This window comes from Mesoplodon mirus (assembly GCF_964341445.2).
Source record: "Mesoplodon mirus genome assembly, chromosome: 8".
In the NCBI taxonomy this organism is placed as follows: domain Eukaryota; kingdom Metazoa; phylum Chordata; class Mammalia; order Artiodactyla; family Ziphiidae; genus Mesoplodon; species Mesoplodon mirus.
In genome coordinates this window covers 53,450,057-53,475,868 of record NC_138984.1, presented here as the reverse complement: position 1 = coordinate 53,475,868, position 25,812 = coordinate 53,450,057, and the positions used below count along the sequence as shown (strand labels likewise).

At 39.3% G+C, this 25,812-nt stretch overlaps 2 protein-coding genes across 2 annotated transcripts in view; both read left to right on the top strand.

The window, feature by feature from the left end:
- Positions 1–14,295, top strand: part of MCM6 (minichromosome maintenance complex component 6) — a 49,316-nt gene extending 35,021 nt beyond the window's left edge. The window contains exons 14-17 of the mRNA XM_082630038.1: positions 2,715–2,850; positions 3,331–3,486; positions 5,736–5,875; positions 9,424–14,295. Coding sequence (XP_082486164.1) covers positions 2,715–2,850; positions 3,331–3,486; positions 5,736–5,875; positions 9,424–9,540 — 549 coding nt within the window. The 3' untranslated portion in view covers positions 9,541–14,295. The remainder of the gene's footprint in view (positions 1–2,714; positions 2,851–3,330; positions 3,487–5,735; positions 5,876–9,423) is intronic.
- A 5,980-nt stretch (positions 14,296–20,275) lies between these two features.
- The window catches only part of LCT (lactase), a gene marked incomplete at its 5' end in the record, with an annotated part of 53,652 nt that continues 48,115 nt past the window's right edge, over positions 20,276–25,812 (top strand). Inside the window, one exon of the mRNA XM_082630037.1 lies at positions 20,276–20,915. Within this exon, the coding sequence (XP_082486163.1) occupies positions 20,276–20,915 (640 nt within the window). The remainder of the gene's footprint in view (positions 20,916–25,812) is intronic.

Below are 25,812 nucleotides of genomic sequence, written 5' to 3'. Positions count from 1 at the left end.
AAATTAGCATGTTTCATCTTCTTTCTTCTTCCCTTCCCTCCCAACCACCTGATTTTAGTAAATAATATTTTTTTTTGTTTGTTTGTTTTTGTTTTTGTTTTTGGCGATATGTGGGCCTCTCACTGTTGTGGCCTCTCCCATTGTGGAGCACAGGCTCCGGACGCACAGGCTAAGCAGCCATGGCTCACGGGCCCAGCCGCTCCGCGGCATGTGGGATCCTCCCGGACCGGGGCACGAACCCGTGTCCCCTGCATCGGCAGGCGGACTTCCAACCACTGCGCCACCAGGGAAGCCCCCAGTAAATAATATTTTACTGTTTACCTTTGCACAGTCAGATATGCTTATCCATGGCTTGATTTATCATCTGTTACAGGTGAGAGGCAATCAGCAAATTTTTTTTTAATTGGGGTATAGTTGTTTTACAATGTTGTGTTAGTTTCTACTGTACAGCAAAGTGAAGTTCCCTGTGCTATACAGCAGGTTCTTGTTAGTTATTTTATACATATTAGTTAGTGCATATATATGTCAATCGCAATCTCCCAATTCATCCTACCCCCCCTTCCCTCGGTGTCCATACGTTTGTTCTCTATGTCTTTCTGCCTTGCAAAAAGATTGATCTGTACCATTTTTCTAGATTCCACATATATGTGTTGATATATGATGTTTGTTTTTCTCTTTCTGACTTACTTCATTTTGTATGACAGTCTCTAGGTCCATCCATGCCTCTACAAATGACCCAATTTCAGTCCTTTTTATGGCTGAGTAGTATTCCATTGTATATATGTACCACATCTTCTTTAACCATTCATCTGTCAATAGGCATTTAGGTTGCTTCCATGACCTGGCTATTGTAAATAGTGCTGCAATGAATATTGGGGTGCATATGTCTTTTTGAATTAATGGTTTTCTCTGGGTATATATACCCAGTAGTGGAATTGCTGGGTCATATGGTAATTCTATTTTTAGTTTTTTAATGAACCTCCATATCATTCTCCACAGTGGCTGTATCAATTTACATTCCTACCAACAGTGCAAGAGGGTTCCCTTTTCTCCATGCCCTATCCAGCATTAATTGTTTGTAGATTTTTTGATGATGGCCATTCTGACTGGTGTGAGGTGATACCTCATTGTAGTTTTGATTTGCATTTCTCTAGTAGTTAGTGATGTTGAGCATCTTTTCATATGTGTCTTGGCCATCTGTATGTCTTTGGAGAAATGTTTATTTACGTCTTCCGCTCATTTTTAGGGGGCTATTAGCAAATTTACTCCCATCTCTCGGGTCTCCCTGTACCCCTCTATCTTCAGGACATATACTATTTACATTTTGTTCTGTCACTCTTAATTCCCATGTTTGTTTAAGTTTTAGTTTTGTAGCTAAATATGTGCAAGGCATGATCATTGGAGATAAATTTGTTACGATTTCTAATTTACCACTTCGCTGATTGAAATTTGGCCTTTCTTCAAGGGTTTGATGAAAAAGATGAGTTCATGGGAATAATATTCCCTGAGTGTTATGTTCAACAGGGTTATTTGTAGTCTTTACCTGAATGACATCCAACCTCTGGCTCATATTTTCTTTTCTTATAAATTTTTCTACTGTATCCTGACATCAGTTGTTCTTTGGGAAAATCTGAGGCCAGCCCTTGATTATTAATTTTTCCTCCATAAGTAGTTTGATATTTTTCTCTTTCCAAAATATTCTTTCTTATTTTTATAGACCAGTAAGTTTACTAGGATATGTCTTGATATTGACTGTTCTCAAATGGCTTAAAGTTTCATTGCAGGTGGTAATGTATTTAAAGAGAAAAAAAAAAAGCTGCTCTGCTGGGTTTATCTGTTGTTATGGGGCTCAGCTCGTTAGGAAGGGAGTAGATTTAGAGAGACTGTTGGCTATTTATACAAGGACTTAAAGCAATCTCCTCCCACCCTCAAATAGACTTGTAATTTTTCTTCTAAGTAGGCTTTTTTTTTTTTTGAGGCAAAACATACGTACAGAGAGTGCACAAATCACAAGTGTACAGTTCTGTTAACTTTCAATGAACATATCTATGTAATCTATACCCAGATCAGGAAGTTGAACATTCCTTACTAGCATCTCTAAGAGCTACCCTTTCAGTTTGTTTACAGTCACTGCTACTGTTCTCTGAGGATAACCTTTTTTTTTTTTTCTTTATGGTTATATAGTATTCTAACCATACTTTTCCTGATGGTTAGTTAGGTTGTTTTCAACCTTTTTTCCCCTCCCAGTTGTGGTTAAATAAACATAACTATCAGTGAATGTATCACAGTGATTGGCTCATTCTTCTATTAATGGACATTTGGATAGTTTCCAATTTGGGTTCTTATGGGATGTGCAGGTCTTTTGGTTCATCTGGTGTATTTATATGTACATTTCTGTTTGGTGTGTACCTAGGAGTGGAATCATTGGGTCATAGATTGTAGGTGTGTGCAGTTTAGTAAAGCCTGAAAATCAGTTTTCCATAATGGTTGTTAACAATTTATATTCCCAGCAGCAGTGAATGAAAGTTGTCTACATTCTCAATATTGTCGATCCTTTTAACCATTCTGGTGAATTTATGGTGTTCTCTCATATTTTATGTTGTGTAGAGGGAGAGTGTGAGAAAACCAAAATGCCACTGTAATTTCATATGGAGAAAGTCTTTGTTATATCAAAAAGACTGGCTTACTGATTTACTTCATCTTGATTGGCTTAGGTCCAGCCTAAACATGTGAAGGAAGCTTTCAGGTTACTGAATAAATCAATCATCCGTGTAGAAACACCTGATGTCAATCTAGATCAAGACGAAGATGCCCAGATGGAGGTAGATGAGGGACCAGATGGCATCCATGGTGAGCTGTCTGTTCATGACTGTTCTAGAATTAGGGACCAAAATGTTCTCTGAGATGTCATGGTAAAAGTGCACTTACTGATGGTTGTGAAGCCTATGTAGCAAAAGGGGAAAAATGGATATTGAATTTTATTAACTGTTTCTAAGTTAAAATATAATTAGTTGATATAAAATATATATGCTTGAAAGACTGAGAGAAAAAACACCAAAATGGAGATAGTGGACTTAATATTGCAAATGCACTTTCAGATTATGAAATCCTTTTATCTCCCAATCTTCCCATCCGTTCCAAATGGGTTTTTGTCTCCACTGGTAGCATTTATAAAGTTTCTAATTTATTTGTACAATTACTAAATACTGAGTATAACTATATGGTTGTTTTAAAATTAGTATTAAAATATAAGTACTATATTTATAAACATTTAATAGGGGAGTATTGGAGGCACAGAAACAAGATTCAAACAGTTAATATTTCACTTAGGTCATGCTGATAGCCCTGCTCCTGTGAATGGAATTAATGGCCACAGTGAAGACATGAACCAAGATTCTGTTCCGAAAGCCTCCTTAAGGCTGGGCTTCTCCGAATACTGCCGAATCTCTAACCTTATTGTGCTTCACCTCAGAAAGATGGAAGAAGGTGAGGCCATACTTAGTGCTGCTCACATGCTGAGTCATTTACATAAGCTGTATTCACATAAACAACTTTTTTCTTTTTGTCTAACATCTTTTTTTTTTAACATCTTTATTGGAGTATAATTGCTTTACAGTGGTGTGTTAGTTTCTGCTTTATAACAGTGAATCAGCTAACAATTTCTGATTGCTAAAGATTGTGTTATTTTGTCAGAAGAGATGAGAAACTGTTAGACAAGCTCACTTTGGCAAACAGAATCTACTAGGGAGTGTCAGCATATCTACCAGCCTAGACATTTCCCCACAAGTTCATTGTCAAAGGTTTATGACTCATTCTTATTAATGTCCTTGGCCTGTTTTAATATTTGTGAAGCTGAATTTGGGATCTGATAATATATAAAGACGCACTTAACAAATGTTTTTACAGATGCAAAGTCACTTTTCCTTACAATGGGTTTGTTTAAAATGGATGGACTCCTAGGGTGTTTATTTTTCATAGACAAGTAATTGAAACTCAAAAGACTATTAGCACAAGTACATTCCAGACTAGAAATGAAGTAAAATCCTCATTTCTCTGTAGGTAAAGTGTGATATCTGAACATTACTATCGTTCCTGTTCTTAACTGCTTTACCATGCTATCCAGGTTTTCTCAACCTATAATTAGCCACAAGGCAGAAGGAAAAGTGATTAAATCAAGGGGTTGAACTTAAACTTCAATTTGGTGCTTAACCATCAGAAAATTCTTATTTGACTGTCAGTATGCTGGCTTCCGGACATATTCTCATCACAGTGTCCTAACTGCGATGGAGGAAGAGAACACCAGAGATTGTCTTAGCTTACTAAAAGATTTAAGCCCTTTAGTTTCTGCCCTCATTCCCTTGGGAACTGTGGACCAGTGGGAAGGAGGAAAGAAGGCAGTAAAGAGGCCACTAGGACAGAGAGGTTTTAGTTCCAGTCCCTTCTCACATAAAAAGATTTGGGAGCAAATATTCCTGTGTTCACGTTGTACTTCATTATTCTTTCTTTCTGTCATGCAACTAAGTTTTAAACATGGCCAGCCATCAATGGAGCAAAGATAAAGATTAGCACTCACACAGTGCATTCCACACATAAATTCTAGGTCTTCCTCCTTTCCCTAAAAAAAAGAAAAAAGACGCTATTCACCCAGCCAGGTAAGTTATTAATTCTCAGTCTTCAGATAGACAGCTATTTTCTAACAAAACTTTATTTTTTTTTAATTCATTTATTTATTTAGGCTGCTCTGGGTCTTCATTGCCACTTGCAGGCTTCTCTGGTTGCAGCACATGGGCTCTAGGGCACGTGGGTTCGTTGTGGTATGTGGGATCTTTGTTCCCCAACCAGGGATCGAACCCAGGGCCCCTGCATTGTGAGCGCAGAGTCTTAACCACTGGACCACCAGGGAAGTCCCCTAACAAAACTTTAAACTGTAAACCAAGGAGGTTACTTACTCAAAAGCATTTGGACAAACTACTGAAATTTGAGTACAACCATAATAAAACTTTTCAGAGGCATAATCAGTAAAGCTAAAATTTTCCTACTTTGATTTTGTATTTTATTAGCAATTTCTAAAATCAAGACAAATGAAGTTTTCTTTTATTATACTTTATATCTGTGATAGTTAATTATCTGTGATAGTTTAAAATATTGCCAGGTTCCAACTTTTCTTGCGAATTTAGAGTTCTGGACTCTAAAGGGCAGGTAGTTCAGTCAATAAGGTTAGACCTTGCTGGAATAAATTGGAAATTTTTTATTTTTGAGTAAACATCTATGGATTTCACTCCTTGGTTGACCTCAATTCCATAAAGTGTTCCCCTTTCCAAAGAGGAATAGTTGTATTTAAGCAGTTTTGCTTGCTGTGACTTTATTCCTAATTTATGCTTTCAACTGCTGTTGACAGATGATATCATAGGTGGTGAAGCATGAGAAGGTGAAGGAAACACCTTCATACTTTGAAATCGTTATAGCTTTAAGAAACTTGTTTCTTAATAATTTCTGTTTTTTTAGATTTTTCTTTTCAGGATAAAGTAAGGCATACTTTAATTCAAGTAATATAACAGCTTATTTCAGGCTTATGCTGGAAGATTGCAAACCTTATTTCAGCAGATATGTTTTCTGACAGACTGAAGGTTATCTAATCTGTACACTATCTTGTGCATGCAGACTCCAAGAATTGGCAATACAGTTTGCTACAAGGATAATTTAATCCTTTTTAAATGTATTTTTTGTTGTTGCAGAAGAGGATGAATCAGCATTAAAGAGGAGTGAGCTTGTTAATTGGTACTTGAAGGAAATCGAATCAGAAATAGATTCTGAAGAGGAGCTGATAAATAAAAAGAAAATCATAGAGAAAGTCATTTATCGACTCACCCACTATGTACGTATAGAATTAAGCTTGCTCTGAGGTATTATGGAAGGATTTCATGCCTCATATCTTTGTAGGTTCATTAGATGTTCATTTATTTTGAATCATTAGGATCTAGTCAGAATTAGGAGTTGTATAAAACAAGAGAGAATTATTAACAATTGACTTATTTCTTCTGCTAAAATAAGCAGAACTTAAAGCTGGTAAAGTGAATTTAGGGTCTTATTATTTGTGTGTTATTAACCTTTGTGTTCCACTCTACCATAAACCTTTGAGCATCCTGACCACTGTCACCTATTTTCTGCATTTTATCCTTCCTCGTGTTCTTATCTCCCCCAATACCCAGCTTAAAATCTATCCCATGATCACTTTTTTCTTATACTTTCAACTTCATTCTCTTTTTATATTACTTGGCAAAATTCCAGATTTGGTTCAATCTAATTCATTTTCTATACCTATATCTATGCAGTTAAAAGTATCTGGAGAGGGCCTCCCTGGTGGCGCAGTGGTTGAGAGTCCGCCTGCCGATGCAGGGGATACGGGTTCGTGCCCCGGTCTGGGAGGATCCCATATGCCGCGGAGCGGCTGGGCCCGTGAGCCATGGCCGCTGGGCCTGCGCGTCCGGAGCCTGTGCTCCGCAACGGGAGAGGCCACAACAGTGAGAGGCCCGCATACCGCAAAAAGAAAAAAAAAAAAAAGTATCTGGAGAAAAGCATACAACCATGTGCCCACTCGTATTTTAAATTCATGACCACAAATCTCAAATGGATAATTCTTTACTTCTGTCTTGTCGACGTCACAGTAGCACTGACCTCACAGTAGCACTGCCTGATGCTATTACTTTTCCCTAGGCAGTTCATTCTCCTACTCTTAAAGGACATACCTTCATACCTTCTCACTACTCCAATCAGTTGATTATTTTCAGTATTCAGCTTGTCAGCAGCATCTGTCAAAGCTGATCACTCCTTCTAGAAATACTTTGTTCACTTGGCTTCTGAGTCACCGTGTTCTCCTGGGTCTTCTCCTTCTCACTGGTTATTTCCTCTTATTCTCTTTTCCTGAGTCTTTCTCTTGTCACTTTTTAAATGAAGTATTATGCTTAGTCCTCAGACCTCTTTTCTATTTATATTCATTGCCTAAGTGATCTCATTTGGTTCTATGAATTGAAAACCATTTGTGATGACTCCCATATTTATATCTCCAACTCTCACCTGTCCTCTAAATTGCTAATGTATGTAGCTAGCTGCCTACTTGGAAATTAATAGGCGTCTCATGCTTAATGTGTTCAAAACAGTTTTTCCTTGCAGTGTTTCACTTACTCATTTGCTTTAAGTGAGGCACCTTAGAATTATCCTTCATTCCTTGATTTCTCTTTTCCCTCACAACTTCTCCTTTTATAAGCAAATCCTGTGAGCCCTGCCTTCAGTATCAGTATCAGTATTCTCTGTTCTCTTCTCACCACTGTCACATCTACCCAAGCCACCATGCCTGGACCTCCATGGGTGCCTCTTAACTGTCCTCCCTTGCAGTGGCTCTCTGCCCAGCAGCCAGACAGATCTTTTAACAAATCAAATTGTTTTAGTGCCCTTCCTTCTAGTCCTTCCCTCACATTTAGAATAAAATCCAGTCTCCATACCGTGGCCTGCAGAACCATACACAAGCAAGCCCCTGCCCACCTCATTTCATAGCCTCTTCCCCTTGCCCATTCTGCTTAGTGACACTGGCCTTGTCACTGTTCCTTAGACACACCAAGCATGAAGGCCTTTGTACATGCTCTTTGTTTCTTTGCCCATATTCTGTCCTCCATTCTGAGGTCTGCTCAAATGTTAACCTTCTCAGAGAAGTTCTTCTTGCCTGGCCAGTCAAAATAGCCTCCTCCTGGGCTTCCCTGGTGGCGCAGTGGTTGAGAGTCTGCCTGCTGATGCAGGGGACACAGGTTCATGTCCTGGTCCGGGAAGATCCCACATGCTGCAGAGTGGCTGGGCCCGTGAGCCATGGCCACTGAGCCTGTGCGTCCGGAGCCTGTGCTCTGCAACAGGAGAGGCCACAACAGTGAGAGGCCCGCATACCGCAAAAAAAAAAAAAAAAAAAAAAATAGCCTCCTCCTTGCTGTCACCCCCTTACCCTGCTTTGTTTCTTCATAGTGCTTATCATTGCCTGACAGTATAGTCTTTATTTAGGTGTTTATTTTGTCTCTCTTATTAACATGCAAGCACCATGAGGACAGGGACTTTGATTCTTTAGCCACTGTGTTCCCAGAATCTACAGTGGTGCCTAAGTCATAGAGGGCTCAAATACTTGTTAAATGATTGAATTTTTCTGTTCAAATGGCAGAGATTGCAGTTGACTTCACAGTGCTCACTATATAAATATTATAGTTGTCACATATCAGGGTTTGTCATCTGAAAAACTATTTCCCTGTAGAACTAGATGAGTCTATGGTTACAGGTATGGGGGTGTGGGAAGAACTATTCCATTCAAAATTTAATGAATAATATGTATAAAAATAAAGCTGAACTGGGGTGGCGTTGTGCTCAGAGTTGTCTATCTAGTTAGTGGTGGGCAATGTGTTTGCATCAGGCCAGCCCTTCCCTCCCTTGTGGCCCTGGGATCAGTGTAAGATAAGATGGTCCACACAAGAAATCCACATTCGGATACATTGTGAAATTAACTGATCTAAATTGGGCTTACCTTTTTAAGTTTGACTCACCGCCTGAGCCAACTCAATACAGAAGGCTAAAGAACTTGTGCTGTGCTAATCAAATGTGCTTCCTGTGAAGGTGTGTTAGTACATAGAGTGAGTGCTTGAAAGTGTCCAATCCCTCTGAGTGGAATTAGTGCTTATACTGTGGGACTTTTCCACCTTCTTAGGATCAAATCACTATTTCCTGAGTTCCTCTGTATGGGCCTTCGGTAGGAGCCCTTCTCGTTTGTGGACATATTAGACTGACTTATAGTTACATCATGGCTTCAAATCTGTCATCAAGTTTATTAAGCCACATGGCATGTTCTGCTTTTTTTTAATTAGTTAATAGGTCAGAGTGAAAACTGTTTAATGTTAATTATCTTTAGATTCTGCTTCTAACTAAATTATGAATGGATGGCATATAAAAGAGTTCAGTGGCCAATAATTAAAAATTAACATAATATTAAGCAAAATTAAACACTTATCAGAGTGATAAACAGAATCATAAACATCAGGATTTTATACAATTGCATGATTGTAAAATTCATATGTTCTTTTTTGAAGTTATATTTATAAGTAGTTGATGTAATATGCTAGGGAACCTGATTAAAATCACAATGTCAGTCTTACTGATATATTTCTTAATTTTTCAAAAGAAGTTTATGATATGAAAAAGTCTGTATCCTAATGGGAAGGTGACTTAGCAGAAACTTGATATTGACTTTAAGATATAGTCCTTTTTCTGAGCGAGTTTCTGGGGGGAAATGAAAGAAAATGTTAGTCACAAACATTCAGAAGAAGGGTCAAGCCCTGTGTATCTTAGCATTCTTATAATACTGCTAGAGAACTGAGGACAAACGTTTGTGTTTCATAGGATCATGTTCTAATTGAGCTCACCCAAGCTGGATTGAAAGGCTCCACAGAAGGAAGTGAGAGCTATGAAGAAGATCCCTACTTAGTAGTTAACCCTAACTACTTGCTTGAAGATTGAGCTATTGAAAGTAACGAGAGAAACTGTGGCCCTCCACCTCTGGCGTGGAGTCTGGGTGGAGCGCTACTAGCCAGAGAAATGCTTCCAGGAGTGATGATTCAGGAAGATTTACTCTGAGGAAGAAGAAACAAGTTGATTTTCTCATATGTCCCATTCCTTTTATACGAATGCAGGTTTCATCCCTTTGTTTAGTGTGCTTCTTGCCTAAACAAAGTTGTGTTGCAATAGTGTTTCGTTTCTATAACTAAGACCTTTGTTTTCATGTGTAGGAAAAGGTCTGTTGTTTTTATGTTATGTGGTATCTTACTGAAGAAATAACTTTTTTCGATTGCCAACTACTTTTTTTTTTTTTTTTTTTTTTTTGCGGTACGCGGGCCTCTCTCTGTTGTGGCCTCTCCCGTTGCGGAGCACAGGCTCCGGACGCGCAGGCCCAGCAGCCATGGTCCACGGGCTCAGCCGCTCCGCGGCACGCGGGATCCCCCCGGACCGGGGCACGAACCCGTGTCCCCTGCATCGGCAGGTGGACTCTCAACCACTGCGCCACCAGGGAAGCCCTGCCAACTACTTTTTTTCACCAAAATAACTTTTTCTGCAGTTGGCTATTGGATTTATTTCTATTTTAAATTATTGCTTCCATTTATTCATGAATATGAGTCTTTCCCTTTTTGCTTGATTCCTCGGGCAAAGGGGTGGAAACACAGCATTATGGAAAACATTTAGGTGTAGGCTCCTGCGAGATCGTCCTTATAAGAATTTGTTAGTGTGAAAGCTAAGAGGCCTTGGAGATGACTTTCCAAGGTTAATTCCAGTTCTCTGGTTGTTTTTTAAGAGAATTTATGAAAATAAAAAGTTTATTATACTTTTTTCGTTACTCTTTAATACCTTTTTAAACTTATATATCCTAAGAGTAAGGTCTCAGAATTATTTTCTAACTGCTTTTTTAAGGGGGGAGATACATCTTTTTTTTTTTAAAGATTTTTTTTGATGTGGATGATTTTTAAAGTCTTTATTGAATTTGTTACAGTGTTGCCTTTGTTTTTTCCTTTGGTTTTTTGGCCACAAGGTATGTGGGGTCCTAGCTCCCCAACCAGGGATCAAACCCACACCCCCCCGCATTGGAAGGCGAAGTCTTAACCACTGGGCCGCCAGGGGAGTCCCCAGTACGTCATGTTCTATATTACAGACCACCCTTAAATTTTATGGCATTTTTCCAGGAAAAGAGTTATTGCTGTTTATGATATTAATAGTCCCTGAGGCTTAGCTTTGATCAGTATGTTCATGATGTAGCATTTCCTTTTGCTGCAGCTTTTGACAACAGATGATTCTGGGGCCTGCAGGGCCAGTTGGGGAATGTTTATATGTGGTATTTGAGTTCACTAATACAAACCTCTCTCCACTGGTTTGCGTACAGTAGGGTAAAGGAGACTGGAAATAGATAGAGAAGTTGCACAGTTAGCAGATGCAGGGTATAAGCTCCTGTGAAAACTATGTTCCTAATTAATGGAGGTAGGAGAGCCTGTTGGGACAAGGAAACTTCAGTGTACAGGATCTCAGACTTCCTGTTGAGACAGGAGAGTCTAGGATAAGGCATGGACTAAGGCAGGGACGTTCAGTAACAGGTGATAAGAAGAACAATGAGTAAAAACTCAGAAGACAGCAAGAAAGAGTCTTCCATGCACTGATTCCCAACTTGATAAAGAAAATGGGGTGCGGAGGTTCTGAAAAGAGAAACAGCCTGACAGAAATTTGAACTTCAGTTTGATCAAATACTGAACCAAAGCAAAGTGTGAAGCCCAGGGAAGATGAGTTCCTTTATGGTGAATCTGTCTTCTCCTCCCCAATTCTGTCGTTAGTGAAAGTAGGGGCTCTAAAGCAAAGTGAGGCCATTAATACAACTAAAATCAGTTTTTACCCATCTGAATAAGTGTGCTTACATTTTCACACACACCCTTTCTCTACATGTTACTTGTCAGGGAAATGAAGTGGCAAATGGATGATGGAGCATGTGTAAGATCTTTATGAAGAAAATTAGACAAGTACTTAGTAAGCAGCTGTAACTTCTTTCTGAATAGGATGTCTTCAATCTTGTAAGTTGTCAACTGATCAATAAATTTAATGTATTTTCAACCAAATGCCAATAGATGTCCATCAATAAGGAAATGACTACATAAATTGTGATATAACAATGCTCTGAGTTATGCAAACTAAAATGAGGGAAATGAAGATGTTTGAAATGGAAATATCTCTAGGACACATGGAAAAGAAAATGTGCAAATAAAGCCGTGGAGCACCTAAATATATAAAGCAAGTATTTACAGACATAGACAGCAAATATTAACAGGATAGAGAGCAAAACAATAATAGCAGGGGACTTTAGTACCCCACTTTCATCAAAAGGATAGATCATCCAGTCAGATTATCAATAAGGAAGCACTGACCTTAAATAACATGTTTAGACCAGATGGATGTAACAGACATGTGGAACATTCCATCCAAAAGCAACAGAATACAGACTTTTCAAGCACACATGGAAAATTCTTCAGGATAGATCATATGTTAGGACACAAAACAAGTCAATAAGTTTAAGAAGACTAAAATCAACATCAGGCATCTTTTCTGACCATAATGGTATAAAACTAGAAATCAACTACAAGAAGCCTAAAAATTTCACAAATATGTGGAAATTAAGCAACCTACTGAACAACCAATGGGTCAAAGAAATTTAAAAATAATGAGAAATAAAAATGGAAACAACATACCAAAACTTACGGGATACAGCAAAAACAGTCTAAGGGAAGTATATAGGGATAAAAGCCTACATCAAGAAATGGATTGCAACCTAACTTGATATCTCGGGGGGAAAAAAATGAAGCCCAAAGTTAGTAGAAGAAAGCAATGAAACTAAGAGCTGGGTTTTTTCTTTTTAAGATAAAATTGATAAAACTTTAGCTAGACTCAAAACCCTCAAAATCAGAAAGAGGAGGTGTTACAAGTTGTACCATGGAAATACAAAGAATCAGATGTTACTGTGAATGATTGTTGGCCAACAAATTGGATGGCCTAGAAGTGGACTGCTAGAAACATACCTACCAAGATTGAATCATGATGAAATTGAAATCTGGGTAGTCTGGTTAGTAGTGAGGAGATTGAATCAATAATCAAAAACCTCCCAACAAACAAAAGTCCAGGACCATATGGCGTCACTGATGACTTCTACCAAACATTTATTAAAGAATTAATACCAGTCCTTCTCAAACACTTCCAAAAAATCAGGGAGGAGGTACCACTTCCAAACTCATTTTATGAAACCAGCATTACCCTGATACCAAAGCCAGACAAGGACACCTAAAGAAAAGAAAATTATAGGCCAATATACCTGATGTACAAAATAGATGCAAAAATCCTTAACAAAACTTTAGCAAAGTTAATTCAACAGTATGTTAAAATGACCATACAACATGATCAAGTGGGATTATTCCAGGATGCAAGGATGATTCAACATCCGAAAATCAATCAATGTATTACACCAGGTTAACAAAAAAGGATAAAAATCATGGTCATCTCTGTAGATGGGGAAAAAAGCATTTGGTAAAATTCAACATCCATTTATGATTTTAAAAAACTGTCAACAAATTGAATATAGAGGGAAAGTACCTCAACATAATAAAGACCATAGAGACTTCCCTGGTGGTCCCCTGGTTAAGACTCTGTGCTCCCAATGCAGGGGGCCCGGGTTTGATCCCTGGTCGGGGAACTAGATCCTGAATGCCGCAACTAAAAAAAGATCCTGCACACGGCAACAAAGATCCTATGTGCCACAACTAAGACCCCGCACAGCCAAATATTAAAAATAAAGGCTATACCACTTCACACTTGCTGTGTCTTGCCTGTGAGTTGCGTCTCTGTTGGCTTGGTTTTTCCTCCGTGTTTAACAAGAACACAGGTGTGCTGATGGCGCTCTCCTCCAGGAGACAGGCTCTACTGTAAGCTCCCACAGTGACTTCTGTGCTTCTGAAGATTCACTAAACAGCCGCCTTCTAGCCATCTTCATTGTTGACCACTCCAAAGTAAGTCTGGTCATAGAAAGCCTAGTTCTTCTGAGCAGTGCCTCCTGCACGCGTGCTAGAGCTCGCTGGAGCCGGAGTACTCGTGTTCCCCTCTGGGTCCACCTGCCACCACTCCCCACCTCCCAGGCATCACACGGTGAGACTCCCCACCGCCTTGTTCATTGAAGAGGCAACCGTAGCTACAAATCACTGTTAAAATCTTACTACTTCGTAGAGTGACTTTTAAAAAGATGTTGCTTCCTCTTGAGTCTGTGTAAATATCTTTTTTTTTTCCTTCAAATTTTTCTTTGTGTTGAAATTCTAACTGGAATCCTGGGTAGCTCTCCGGGGTACAGTGAAGTCCAGTGAAAGGCACCTTGTCTATTTTGAAAACAAACATTATGTGACCTCTAGTAATTCTTTTTCTGTAAGAATACTGACTTTCTGGAGTAATGAGTATATCAGTTATTGTACATGATTGCTTTGTGAAATGTGCAAATGATAGCACCTATGCAGCCTTGTTTGATTTATTTCCTCTGGTTTGTACTGTTACTAAAAGCATATTGTATTACAGAGCTACTCAGATATTTTAAATATAAAGTATTGTTTCTGTAAAAAAATAAAATAAAGGCCATAAATGGCAAGCCCACAGCTAATCATACTCTTGGGAATGAGACAAGGGTGCCCACTCTCACCTCTTCAATATAGTATTGGAATCCTAGCCAGAGCTAGGAAAGAAAGGCATCCAAATTAAGAAGTAAAATTGTACTATTTGCAGATGACATGATGTTGCATATAGAAAACCCTAAAGACTCCACCAAAAAACTGTTAGAATTGATCAATGAATTCAGCAAAATTGCAGCATGCTAAATCAATATGCAAAAATATGCATTTCTATACACTAATAAAAACTACCAGAAAAAGAAATTAAGGAAATAATCCCACTTACAGTTGCATAGTAAGAAAAAAAAATACCTAGGGATAAATTTAACCAAGGAGGTAAAAGACCTGTACACTGAAAACTATAAGAGTGGTGAAAGAAATTGAAGAAGACACAGATAAATGGAAAGATTCCATGCTTACAGATTGGAGTAATTAATATTGTTAAAATGCCCATACTATCCAGAGGAATCTACACATTCAATGCAATCTCTATCAAAATTCCCATGGCATTTTTCACAGAAATAGAACAGACAATCCTAAGACTTGTATGGAACCACAAAAGACCCTGAATAGCCAAAGCAGTGTTGAGAAAGAATAAAGCTAGAGGTATCATGCTTACTGATTTCAAGCTGTATTACAAAGGTATAGTAATTAAAACATTATGGTACTGGCATTAAAACATACGTATAGATCAGTAGGACAGAATAGAGAACCTAGAAATAAACCCATGTATATATAGTCAATTTATAACAAAGGAGCCAAAAATATACAATAAGGAAAGACGGTCTCTTAAATAAATGGTGTTGGGAAAACTAGATCACTACCTTACACCATACACAAAAGTTAATATGGATTAAAGAGTTGAAGATTAAACCTGAAATCATAAACTTCTTAGAAGAAAACACAGGTGGTAGGTTCCTTGACATCAATCTTGGCAATGATTTTTTGGATTTGACACTAAAGCAAAGGCAACAAAAGCAAAAATAAATAAATAGGACTACATCAAACTAAAAAGCTTCTGCACAGCAAAGAAAACCATCAGTCAAATGAAAAAGAATGGGAGAAGTATTTGCAAGTAATGTATCTGATAAGGGCTTAATATCCAAAGTATGTAAAGAATTTATACAAGATAACAATCTAAAATGGGCAGATGATCTGAATAGGCATTTTTCCAAAGAAGATACTCAGATTTCCAACATATACATGAAAAGGTGCTCAACATAACTAATCATCAGGGAAATGAGAGTCAAATCCACAATGAGCTATCACATTACATCCATGAGGAAGGCTATTATGAAAAAGACAAAAAATAAGTGTTGGCAAGGATGTGGAGAAAAGAGAACGCTTGTGTAATATTGGTGAGAACCTCTATGGAAAACAGAGGTTTCCCAAAAAACTAAAAATAGAACTACCATATAATCCAGCAATTCCACTTCTAGGTATTTATCTGAAGAAAATGAAAAAACTAACTCAAAAAGATAGATGCACCCTCATGTTCATTGCCACATTATTTACAATAGCCAAGACATGAAAGCAACCTAAGTGTTCACTGATGGAAGAATGGATAAAGTGTATATATATGTATAATCAAATATTATTCAGCCCTAAAAAGAAGGAAATCTTGTCATTTGTGACAACATGGATGAAACTGGAGGGCATTATGCTAAATAAGACAGAAAGACGAATAGTGTATAATCTGTGGAATCTAAAACATTTTTAGAGTAATTTTTTAAATTATTTGTTTTATTTTTTTGGCTATGTCAGGTCTTAGTTGCAGCATGCGGGATCTCTTCGTTGTAGCACATGGGCTTCTCTAGTTGTAGTGCACAGGCTTCTCTCTAGTTGTGGAGTGCGGGTTTTCTCTGTCTAATTGTGGCACGAAGTCTCCAGGGTGCATGGGCTGTGTAGTTTGCGGCATGCAGGCTCTCTTGTTGAGGAGCGTGAGCTCAGTAGTTGTGGCATGTGGGCTTAATTCCCCTGCAGCATGTGAGATCTTAGTTCTCTGACCAGGGATCAAACCCGCGTCCCCTTCATTGGAAGGTGTATTCTTTACCACTGGACTACCAGGGAAGTCCCTAAAAAAATATTTTTAATAAAATAAAAAATGAACTCATAGGTACAAAGGCTAGATTGGTGGTTGCCAGAGGTGGAGGTGGTAGGTGGGTGAAATGGGTGAAGGTGGTCAAAAGTACAAACTTACAGTTACAAAATAAATGTCATGGGGATGTAATGTACACCATGGTGACTATAGTTAATAACACTCTATTTGAAAGTTGCTAAGAGAGTAGATCTTAAACGTTCTCACCACACAAGAAAAAAATTTGTATCTATGTGTGGTGATGGATATGTTAACTAGATTTATTGTGATCTGTGTACAATGTATACAATCATGTTGTACACCTGGAACAAATATAATGTTATATGTCAATTGTATCAATTTTAAAAAATTAATTTTAAAAAGGAAAAATACGAGCTTTTCTTATAACTTTGTAGAAGAGGCTTTTTAAAACTATGTATAAGTAGAGATGCCATAAGGAAAAAAATTAATAAATTTGACTACACCAAAGTTTAAAAATTTTTAAATTAAAAACCAAAGCTACAGATTGGGAAGATGTTTTCTCAACCTATATACGAGAGAAATGTCCAGGATAAATAAGTGTTTGAAATGTCCAGGATAAATAAGCTGCAGATGAGAAGAATATACTATATATATTTGTTTCAATAGCTATATATTTTCTCAGTTTATAATGGGAAAAAGATTATTTTCCAAAATGGATACAGAGCTGATACAAATCAATTTTTAAAATCATTCAAAATTATAAACACACTAATAATTTGATAATATTATAATAGCATTGGTGGGTTTATCTGGAATTTGATGTTGTAATGCACTACTGGTAGGAGTGTAAATCGGGACACTCTTTTAGGGAAAAATTTGTCAGTACCATTAGAAGTTAAAATATAACTGACTACCCTATTACCCAGCAATTGTACTCTTCAATATTTTCCCTGAAGAAATAACCTATATATGTATAGAAAAAAGCATATACAATGACATTCATTGTGACATTGTGACACTGAAAATGGAAAATAACCTAAAACCTAATCAACAAAATAATGATTATGCAAGGTCACTGCAGCTCTCAAAAAGAATAAGATATATCAATATTTGCACAATGTGAAGATCTCCAAGTTGTGCTATATGGTAAAAATACCAGTTGTAGATCAATACTTACATTATAGTACCTCTTATTGTGTAAACTTGTTAGGTAAAAGTATATTCTTTATGTACATACACATGTAATAAATGGTGAATACTTTTTAGGAAGTAGCTGGGATTAGGTATAAGGCAAATGGAACTATTATCTAAATTTGGGGGATATTTATGAGAATGCATTTATTTAATATTTCTATTATTAATATATGCTTTTAGGAAGATAACAATGATTATAAACACAGGAATCTGAAAAATGATACATTTATATGAAGCTGTCAGGGCCACCTTGAAAATTCCACTAAGTGAAATAAAACTTTCTATTAAAATGAATATATATATACATTTCCAAGACAATTCTAGGAAAAAGAATGATAGGAGAGGCCATGTCCTATCATAAAGTGAAAAGTACTACACAGGTATAAAAATTAAAATACTGTGGTACTGGCACAGGAATAGATAGACAAGGAGTAGAAAGTCTAGAAACACATATGTCTAGATAGATATTTCATTTCTGATAGCTAGCATTTCAAATAGTGGGGAGAGAATGACCTATTCAGTAACCCATTAGAAATTGATAAACCCTACCACACAGCACAAACAAAGTTAAAATTCAAGATGGGCTAAAGATCTAAAGATTAGAAACAAGAATATTAAATAATACATTTGACACGAGCTTTCAAAAATAAGGTACCAAGTAATGTATTTTGAAGGACACTATAAACCAAATTTTAAAACTAACACTAGGGGGAAATTTTTTTTCTATTTTTTAATACATGATATCCAAACTCTATTAAGAGTTCTTATATCAATAATAAGTTAAATAATAAAAATGTACAAAAGATATAAACATAAATCTCAGAAGAAAAACAAGTAGCCAATTAACATGAAAAGCTACCCCTCTAAACAGAAACAGGTGTCCAAAATTGAAGTTTTATAACAGGTTTGAGCAAACCAGAGAGATTTAGACACACTTCTAACTGTAGGTAGGATTTAAATTTGAAGAAGCCTGTTTTGGAAGACTGGATTACAATAAAAATTCCAAATGGGCATGCCATTGAGTCAGCAACTTAATTTCTAAGAATCTATCTTAAAGAAAGGAAATGTGGACAAAGATGTATAACTAAAGATACAGATATTAATTTGCAACATTAAAATTAAGAACCAACCAGTGTTCAGTATGCAAGAGGTTAAACTGTGGTACAACCTTACTGTGGAATGCTATGCATCTGTTAAAAATAAGTGGGTCTACATATTCTGGTATAAACAGAGCTCCAAGCACTATTAAGTGAAGGAAAAAAAACAACAACTGAGGAACGCTACATAAGACATAATTCCATATATATTATATTATATATTTTAAATGTTATACACATGTATGCATTGTATATATGTAATAATAGCTATCATTGAGTTGCATTGTTCTTAATATGCTAATGAATGACCTCATTTAATTCTCACAACCTATCTATCACCATTATACAGATGAGGAAACAGAGGCACAAAGAAATTTAGTAACTTTCGCCAGATGAGATTTAAACACTGGCATTCCGACTCCTGAACAGCCATTAATATGTACAGAGAAAGGAAACTGGAAGGAAGCACAGTGTTGAAAGTGATTACCCTACGAAGGGAAGGGAAGAGGGGAATTAGTAAGTTTTCATACATATTTCTGTATTGTTTGAATCTTTTACAAAATGTGTTCATCATTTACTTACATATTTTTATTTTTATTTTTTTATTTTATTTATTTTTAAGATTATTTATTTATTTATTTATTTTTGGCTGCGTGGGGTCTTAGTTGCGGCCCTTGGGATCTTCACTGAGGCATGCGGGATCTTCCGTTGTGGCACGTGGTGTCTTCATTGCGGCTCCCAGGCTTCTCTCTAGTTGTGGCGTGCAGGTTTTTTCTTTTCTCTAGTTGTGGTGCGCAGGCTCCACGGCACGTGGGTTCTGTAGTTTGTGGCACACGGGCTCTAGACGAGGCGCAAGAGCTCAGTAGTTGTGGCGTGCAGGCTTAGTTGCCCTGTGGCATGTGGGATCATAGTTCCCTGACCAGGGACCAAACCCGTGTCCCCTACCTTGTAAAGTGGATTCTTTACCACTGGACCACCAGGAAGTCCCTACTTTTTTTTTTTTTTTTTATTACCTGCGTTGGATCTTTGTTGCTGTGCACAGGCTTTCTCTACTTGCAGCGAGTGGGGGCTACTGTTCATTGTGGTGTGCAGGCTTCTCATTGCGGTGGCTTCTCTTTTGTGGAGCAAGAGCTCCAGGCGCGGACTTCAGTAGTTGTGTCACGCAGGCTCAGTAGTTGTGGCTCACGGGCTCTAGAGCACAGGCTCAGTAATTGTGGCGCACGGGCTCAGTTCCTCCGCTGCGTGTGGGATCTTCCCGGACCAGGGCTCGCGCCCATGTCCCCTGCATTGGCAAGTGGATTCCTAACCGCTGCGCCACCAAGGAAGTCCCGCTACATGTTTTTAAAGGAGAAAAAAAGCTTGGTGAGGAACTCACTTTTGTTCTGCTATGTAAATAAGTTTTAAAATAATTTGTAAGTAAGAAAAAATGTGGAGAGCTTTTTTTCTTCAGACACTTTCCAGGTTCCTTGGCATAAATTGTGTGAGAAGTTTGAGGTTTTTGTGTTATCTCTTATAGTTTTAAAATTTTTTGATATTACATAGGTGAATCACATACTGATTTTATAATCCTAGATAACCCAGTTACATATTAAGTGTTTACAGTCACTTAGTATTTTACAACCTCAACTGTAGTTATAAAGTAAGTATTCCACATACTTCCTAACAGTTCCTTGAAGATGGAGCTAGTCTGGCATTTAGTCCTTATTGTCCTCCTAAGTTTTCCTTGTTGGGGGTTAGACTGGGAATCTGATAGAAACTTCATTTCAGCTGCTGGTCCTCTAACCAGCGACTTGCTACACAATCTGAGGGGTCCACTGGGAAACCAGGATTCTCCCTTTGTAACAGGAGACAAAGAAATTTATGTTTGTCGCCAGCCACTGCCCTCTTTCCTGCCAGAGTACTTTAGCAGTGTTCGTGCCATTATGATCACTCACTACAAAGTATTTCTGCCGTGGGCACAACTACTCCCAGAAGGAACCTCCAAGAACCCAGACAAGGAAACAGTGCAGTGCTACCGGCAACTCCTTGAGGCCCTCAAGAGTGCTCAGCTTCAGCCCCTGGTGGTCCTGCACCACCAGACCCTCCCTGCCAGCACCGTCCAGAGAACTGAGGCCTTTGCTGATCTCTTTGCTGACTATGCCTCCTTCATCTTCCACTCCTTTGGGGACCTAGTTGAGATCTGGTTCACTTTTAGTGACTTGGAGGAAGTGATAATGGAGCTCCCCAACCAGGAATCAAGATCTTCACGTCTCCAGATCCTCACTGATGCCCACAGAAAAGCCTATGAGATTTTCCATGAAAAATATGCTTCTCAAGGTGAGTACACATGACCCAGGTGGCTGACCTACAGGCAGCCTTCATTACCCACCTTTCTCCACCCTCCTTAAAGCAGGACCCAGCATTTCTTTCCACTTACCTCCAATAGTCCCCTTGGGATTTCCCTGGCAGTCCAGTGGTTAAGACTCTGAGCTTCCACTGCAGGGGGTATGGGTTTGATCATCCCTGGTCGGGGAAGTAAGATTCCGCATGCCACAAAGCGCAGCCAAAAAAAAAAAAGTCCCCTCATATCTATTTGTTAGTGAGAAATTAATACCGTACTGAAGATTTCCCGGTGGAAGTAGGTAGGGATGGTTTATATTGTACAGTGCCAAGCATTCCCTTTGAAAAATATCTTTTGAGCCCCCTTGCCCAATCTTGAGTCTGCACTATCACCGATTATCTTTCTGTCCTTCTTTCTCCAGTCCTGCCTCCCTGACTCATAAGATTTCAAGATTGCCCATTCTCTCATCCACCCCGTTTTCTTTTATTTATTTATTTACTTTTATTTTGTGTGTGTGTGTGTGTGTGTTTCGGTCATGCCCCTCAGCTTGGGGGACCTCAGTTCCCCGACCAGGGATCAAACCCATGCCCCCTGCAGTGGAAGCCCAGAATCCTAACCACTGGACCTCCAGGGAATTCCTGAGCCTCCCCTTTTTCTTATGCAAAGCGAGTTACATGTTCTAGTTGAAGCCTACATTCCAGCAGGGGAGACAAATACAAAGATAAAATAATAATATGCTGACAGATAGTGAAAAGAGCATGCTTACAATTGTCCATATTCCTACTTCATGGCTAGTTTTAAGGTTCCAATTCAGTAGGCCTGGACAGAATCAGGACATTGATTTTAATAAATTCCCTAGGTGAATCTAGGCTAGGTACACCAGAAAATTGGTACACCAATTTTGAGAACCAATCTTGGATTTATATATGCTTTCTGGTTTTTATTATATACTGTATGCATATTTTTATACATAGTATATAATACATCTGCATACTTGTATACCTTTGAAACTTAACATATTTCATGAATATATTCTCATTTTATTAAAAACTCTTTGAAAGCATGATTTTCAGTGGTGTTACAGGTTCCCATTATATTAATGGGTCATAGAGTTTAAAATATTCTTTCATTTTTGTATATAAGTTTATTTAATTTTCACTATTAAAAATTATGTTGGGGGGCCTCCCTGGTGGCGCAGTGGTTGAGAGTCCGCCTGCCGATGCAGGGGATACGGGTTCGTGCCCCGGTCTGGGAGGATCCCATATGCCGCGGAGCGGCTGGGCCCGTGAGCCATGGCCGCTGAGCCTGCGCATCGGGAGCCTGTGCTCCGCAATGGGAGAGGCCACAACAGTGAGAGGCCCGCGTACCGCAAAAAAAAAAAAAAAAAAAAATTATGTTGGGGGCTTCCCTGGTGGCGCAGTGGTTGAGCGTCTGCCTGCCGATGCAGGGGACACGGGTTCGTGCCCCGGTCTGGGAAGATCCCACATGCCGCGGAGCGGCTAGGCCCGTGAGCCATGGCCGCTGAGCCTGTGTGTCTGGAGCCTGTGCTCCACAACGGGAGAGGCCACAACAGTGAGAGGCCCGTGTACCGCAAAAAACAAAACAAAACAAAACAAAACAAAACAAAAAAATTATGTTGGGCTTCCCTGGTGGCACAGTGGTTGAGAGTCCTCCTGCCGATGCAGGGGACACGGGTTTGTGCCCCGGTCCGGGAAGATCCCACATGCCGCAGAGCGGCTAGGCCCGTGAGCCATGGCCGCTGAACCTGCGCGTCCGGAGCCTGTGCTCCACAACAGGAGAAGCCACAACAGTGAGAGGCCCGCGTACCACACAAAAAAAAGCAGGATGTTCTAGTTAGCATAAAGTTTATGTTAAATCATGTGTAAGTCAGAATGACTTCTGCATATCTCAGTATGTGAAAAATTTCTTCCGTCATTGGTAATTTGATGGCTGAAAACGACTGTCTCCTTATATTCTTCATTTGCATGTATTTGCTCATAGAGAGGTTAAACATTTTCTCCATGTTTAAAATAAAAGCAGGACAAGGGAAGAAAGAGTGTGAGTGTGGATGGGGCTATTTTATATATGATTGTCAAAAAAGCTGTCCTCAGACCACCTTTTGACCCAGCTGGAATGAGGGAGGGAGCGAGCAACCATGGGATCTGGAGGATTACTTGGTCATGGGGTGAGTGCAAAGCCCCTGGCGAGGGAACAGCAAGAAGCCCAGCTATCCATTTCATGAACTGTAGAGGAAGGGAGAAGAAGGAGATGCCAGATTTGAAACTGGATTCTTTGGAAAGCCTATCATGGGGTGAGTGAGAAAATAAATACATGTTTGTTGGCTGTGATTCTACTGAAGAAGCTTTGAGTAAAATGAACTTTGAAAGAACAAGGCTGAACTGGATCATCTGAAATTAAGGAAAATCTGTCTCATTTTTAGAAAATTCTAAATAATAGTTATTTACATTATAAAACTAGACACGTTTATTAAAATGCTTTACATATTTCATTTTTAATCTCCATCAGATTACTAAAGACTATTTCTTTCTTAAATTCATATTTTCCTTCTTTTCTTCTGCTCATTCCTCCCAGCCTTCATTTCATATTTCATCAACATCACTACCTTATGTGCCCCTGATATAATGCAGGACACAAAATAAATTCTCTTCTCAGTCTCTTTACTATTCCAAAAGGTGGTTTTCCTTCTTTTTTTTTTTTTTTTTAAATTTATTTATTTATTTATTGGCTGTGTTGATTCTTCCTTGCTGCGTGTGGGCTTTTCTCTAGTTGCAGCGAGCAGGGGCTACTCTTTGTTGCAGTGCGTGGGCTTCTCACCACGGTGGCTTTTCTTGTTGCAGAGTGCGGACTCTAGGCGCACAGGCTTCAGTAGTTGCAGCACGTGGGCTCAGTAGTTGTGGCTCACGGGCCTTGTTGCTCCATGGCATGTGGGATCTTCCCGGACCAGGGCTCGAACCCGTGTCCCCTGCATTGGCAGGCGGATTCCCAACCACCGCGCCACCAAGGAAGCCCCGGTTTTCCTTCTTCCTTTCTCTCTCTCATTCTCCCCTCCCTTTTTAGTCCAATTAAATAGCTTTTTTGTTCCTTGTAAAATATATTTTTAATATACACAAGAAAAGTTATACAGCATATGTTGGTTAAAAGCAAATTAACTGGGCTTCCCTGGTGGCACAGTGGCTGAGGGTCCGCCTGCCGATGCAGGGGACACGGGTTCGTGCCCCAGTCCGGAAAGATCCCACATGCCGCGGAGCGGCTGGGCCCGTGAGCCATGGCCGCCGAGCCTGCGCGTCCGGAGCCTGTGCTCCGCAATGGGAGAGGCCACAACAGTGAGAGGCCCGCGTACCTCAAAAAAAAAAAAAAAAAAAAAGCAAAATAACTTTTCGAAGGTGCGGATATTGAATAATATCCCCCAAACTGAAAAGGAACTTTGAGACCAAAAAGTGAAGCACACAACTCCATAAAATGCAATTATGGAGTTTATTGTGGGTAACTTACATATGGGTAAGATCTGGTGAACAGCGATCTGGAAGCATTTGCAGCTGCATTCCTCACTGCCAAAAGGGGCACAAGGGAATTTAAAGGGGCCAAAGCTAAAAATGCAATCTGACTATTAAGGGAGAAGCACATCTGCACCAGTGGGACTGGGAGTTTTTCCGTCCCCTTGGGGGGGTCTCATGACCATTATCCCTTGAGGACCATTAACCATCTGTGTCAGCTAAAGAACATTCTTCCAGTTCTTATATCTGATGAAGACAAGGGTAAAAGTTGATAGGAAACTTATCTGGCTTGGGTGCATTACTTGTGAGTAGGCTAAAGCTCAGTCACACAGGAAGGGGAGGGGGTAGGACTGTGGGCCTAAGATGGAGCTGACAAAATAGAGTCAGTGTGGTTCAGCCACACAATAACTAATACCCATGGAGTGACCACTCAGTCCAACAATTAAAATATAACAGAATACTGTGGTGATTTTGTAACACAGAAATATTGAATCACTATGTTGTGCACATGGAACTAACATAGTGTTGTAGGTCAATTATGCTTCAATTTTTTTTTTTTTTTGCGGTACACAGGCCTCTCACTGCTGTGGCCTCTCCCGTTGCGGAGCACAGGCTCCGGATGCGCAGGCTCCGTGGCCATGGCTCACGGGCCTAGCCGCTCCGCGGCATGTGGGATCTTCCCGGACTGGGGCACGAACCCGCATCCCCTGCATCGGCAGGCAGACTCTCAACCACTGCGCCACCAGGGAAGCCCTATGCTTCTTTTTTTTAAAGAGCAAGAAAATAGCAAAAAATTATATATAATATATAATACATATATATATAATATATCTATTATACCACTTCACATCAACTAGGATGGCTGTAATAAAAAAGATAGACAGGGACTTCCCTGGTGGCACAGTGGTTCAGAATCCGCCTGCCAATGCAGGGGACACGAGTTCGAGCCCTGACCTAGGAAGATCCCACATGCTGGAGAGCAACTAAGCCTGTGTGCCACAACTACTGAGCCTGTCTGTGCTCTAGAGCTCAAGAGCCACAAGTACTGAGGCTACGTGCCACAACTACTGAAACCCACACACCTAGAGCCCGTGCTCCACACCAAGAGATGCCACCACAATGAGAAGCCTGCGCACCGCAACGAAGAGTAGCCTCCACTTGCTGCAACCAGAGAAAGCCCACACGCAACAATGAAGACCCAATGCAGCCAAAAATAAATAAGTAAATAAGTTTATTAAAAAAGAAGACAATAACAAGTGTTGGCAATGATGCTGAGAAATTGGAACACTCATACTTTGCTGGTGGGAATGAATTATGTTGCAGCCACTTTGGTTTTTTTGTTTGTTTGTTTGTTTTGTGGTACGCGGGCCTCTCACTG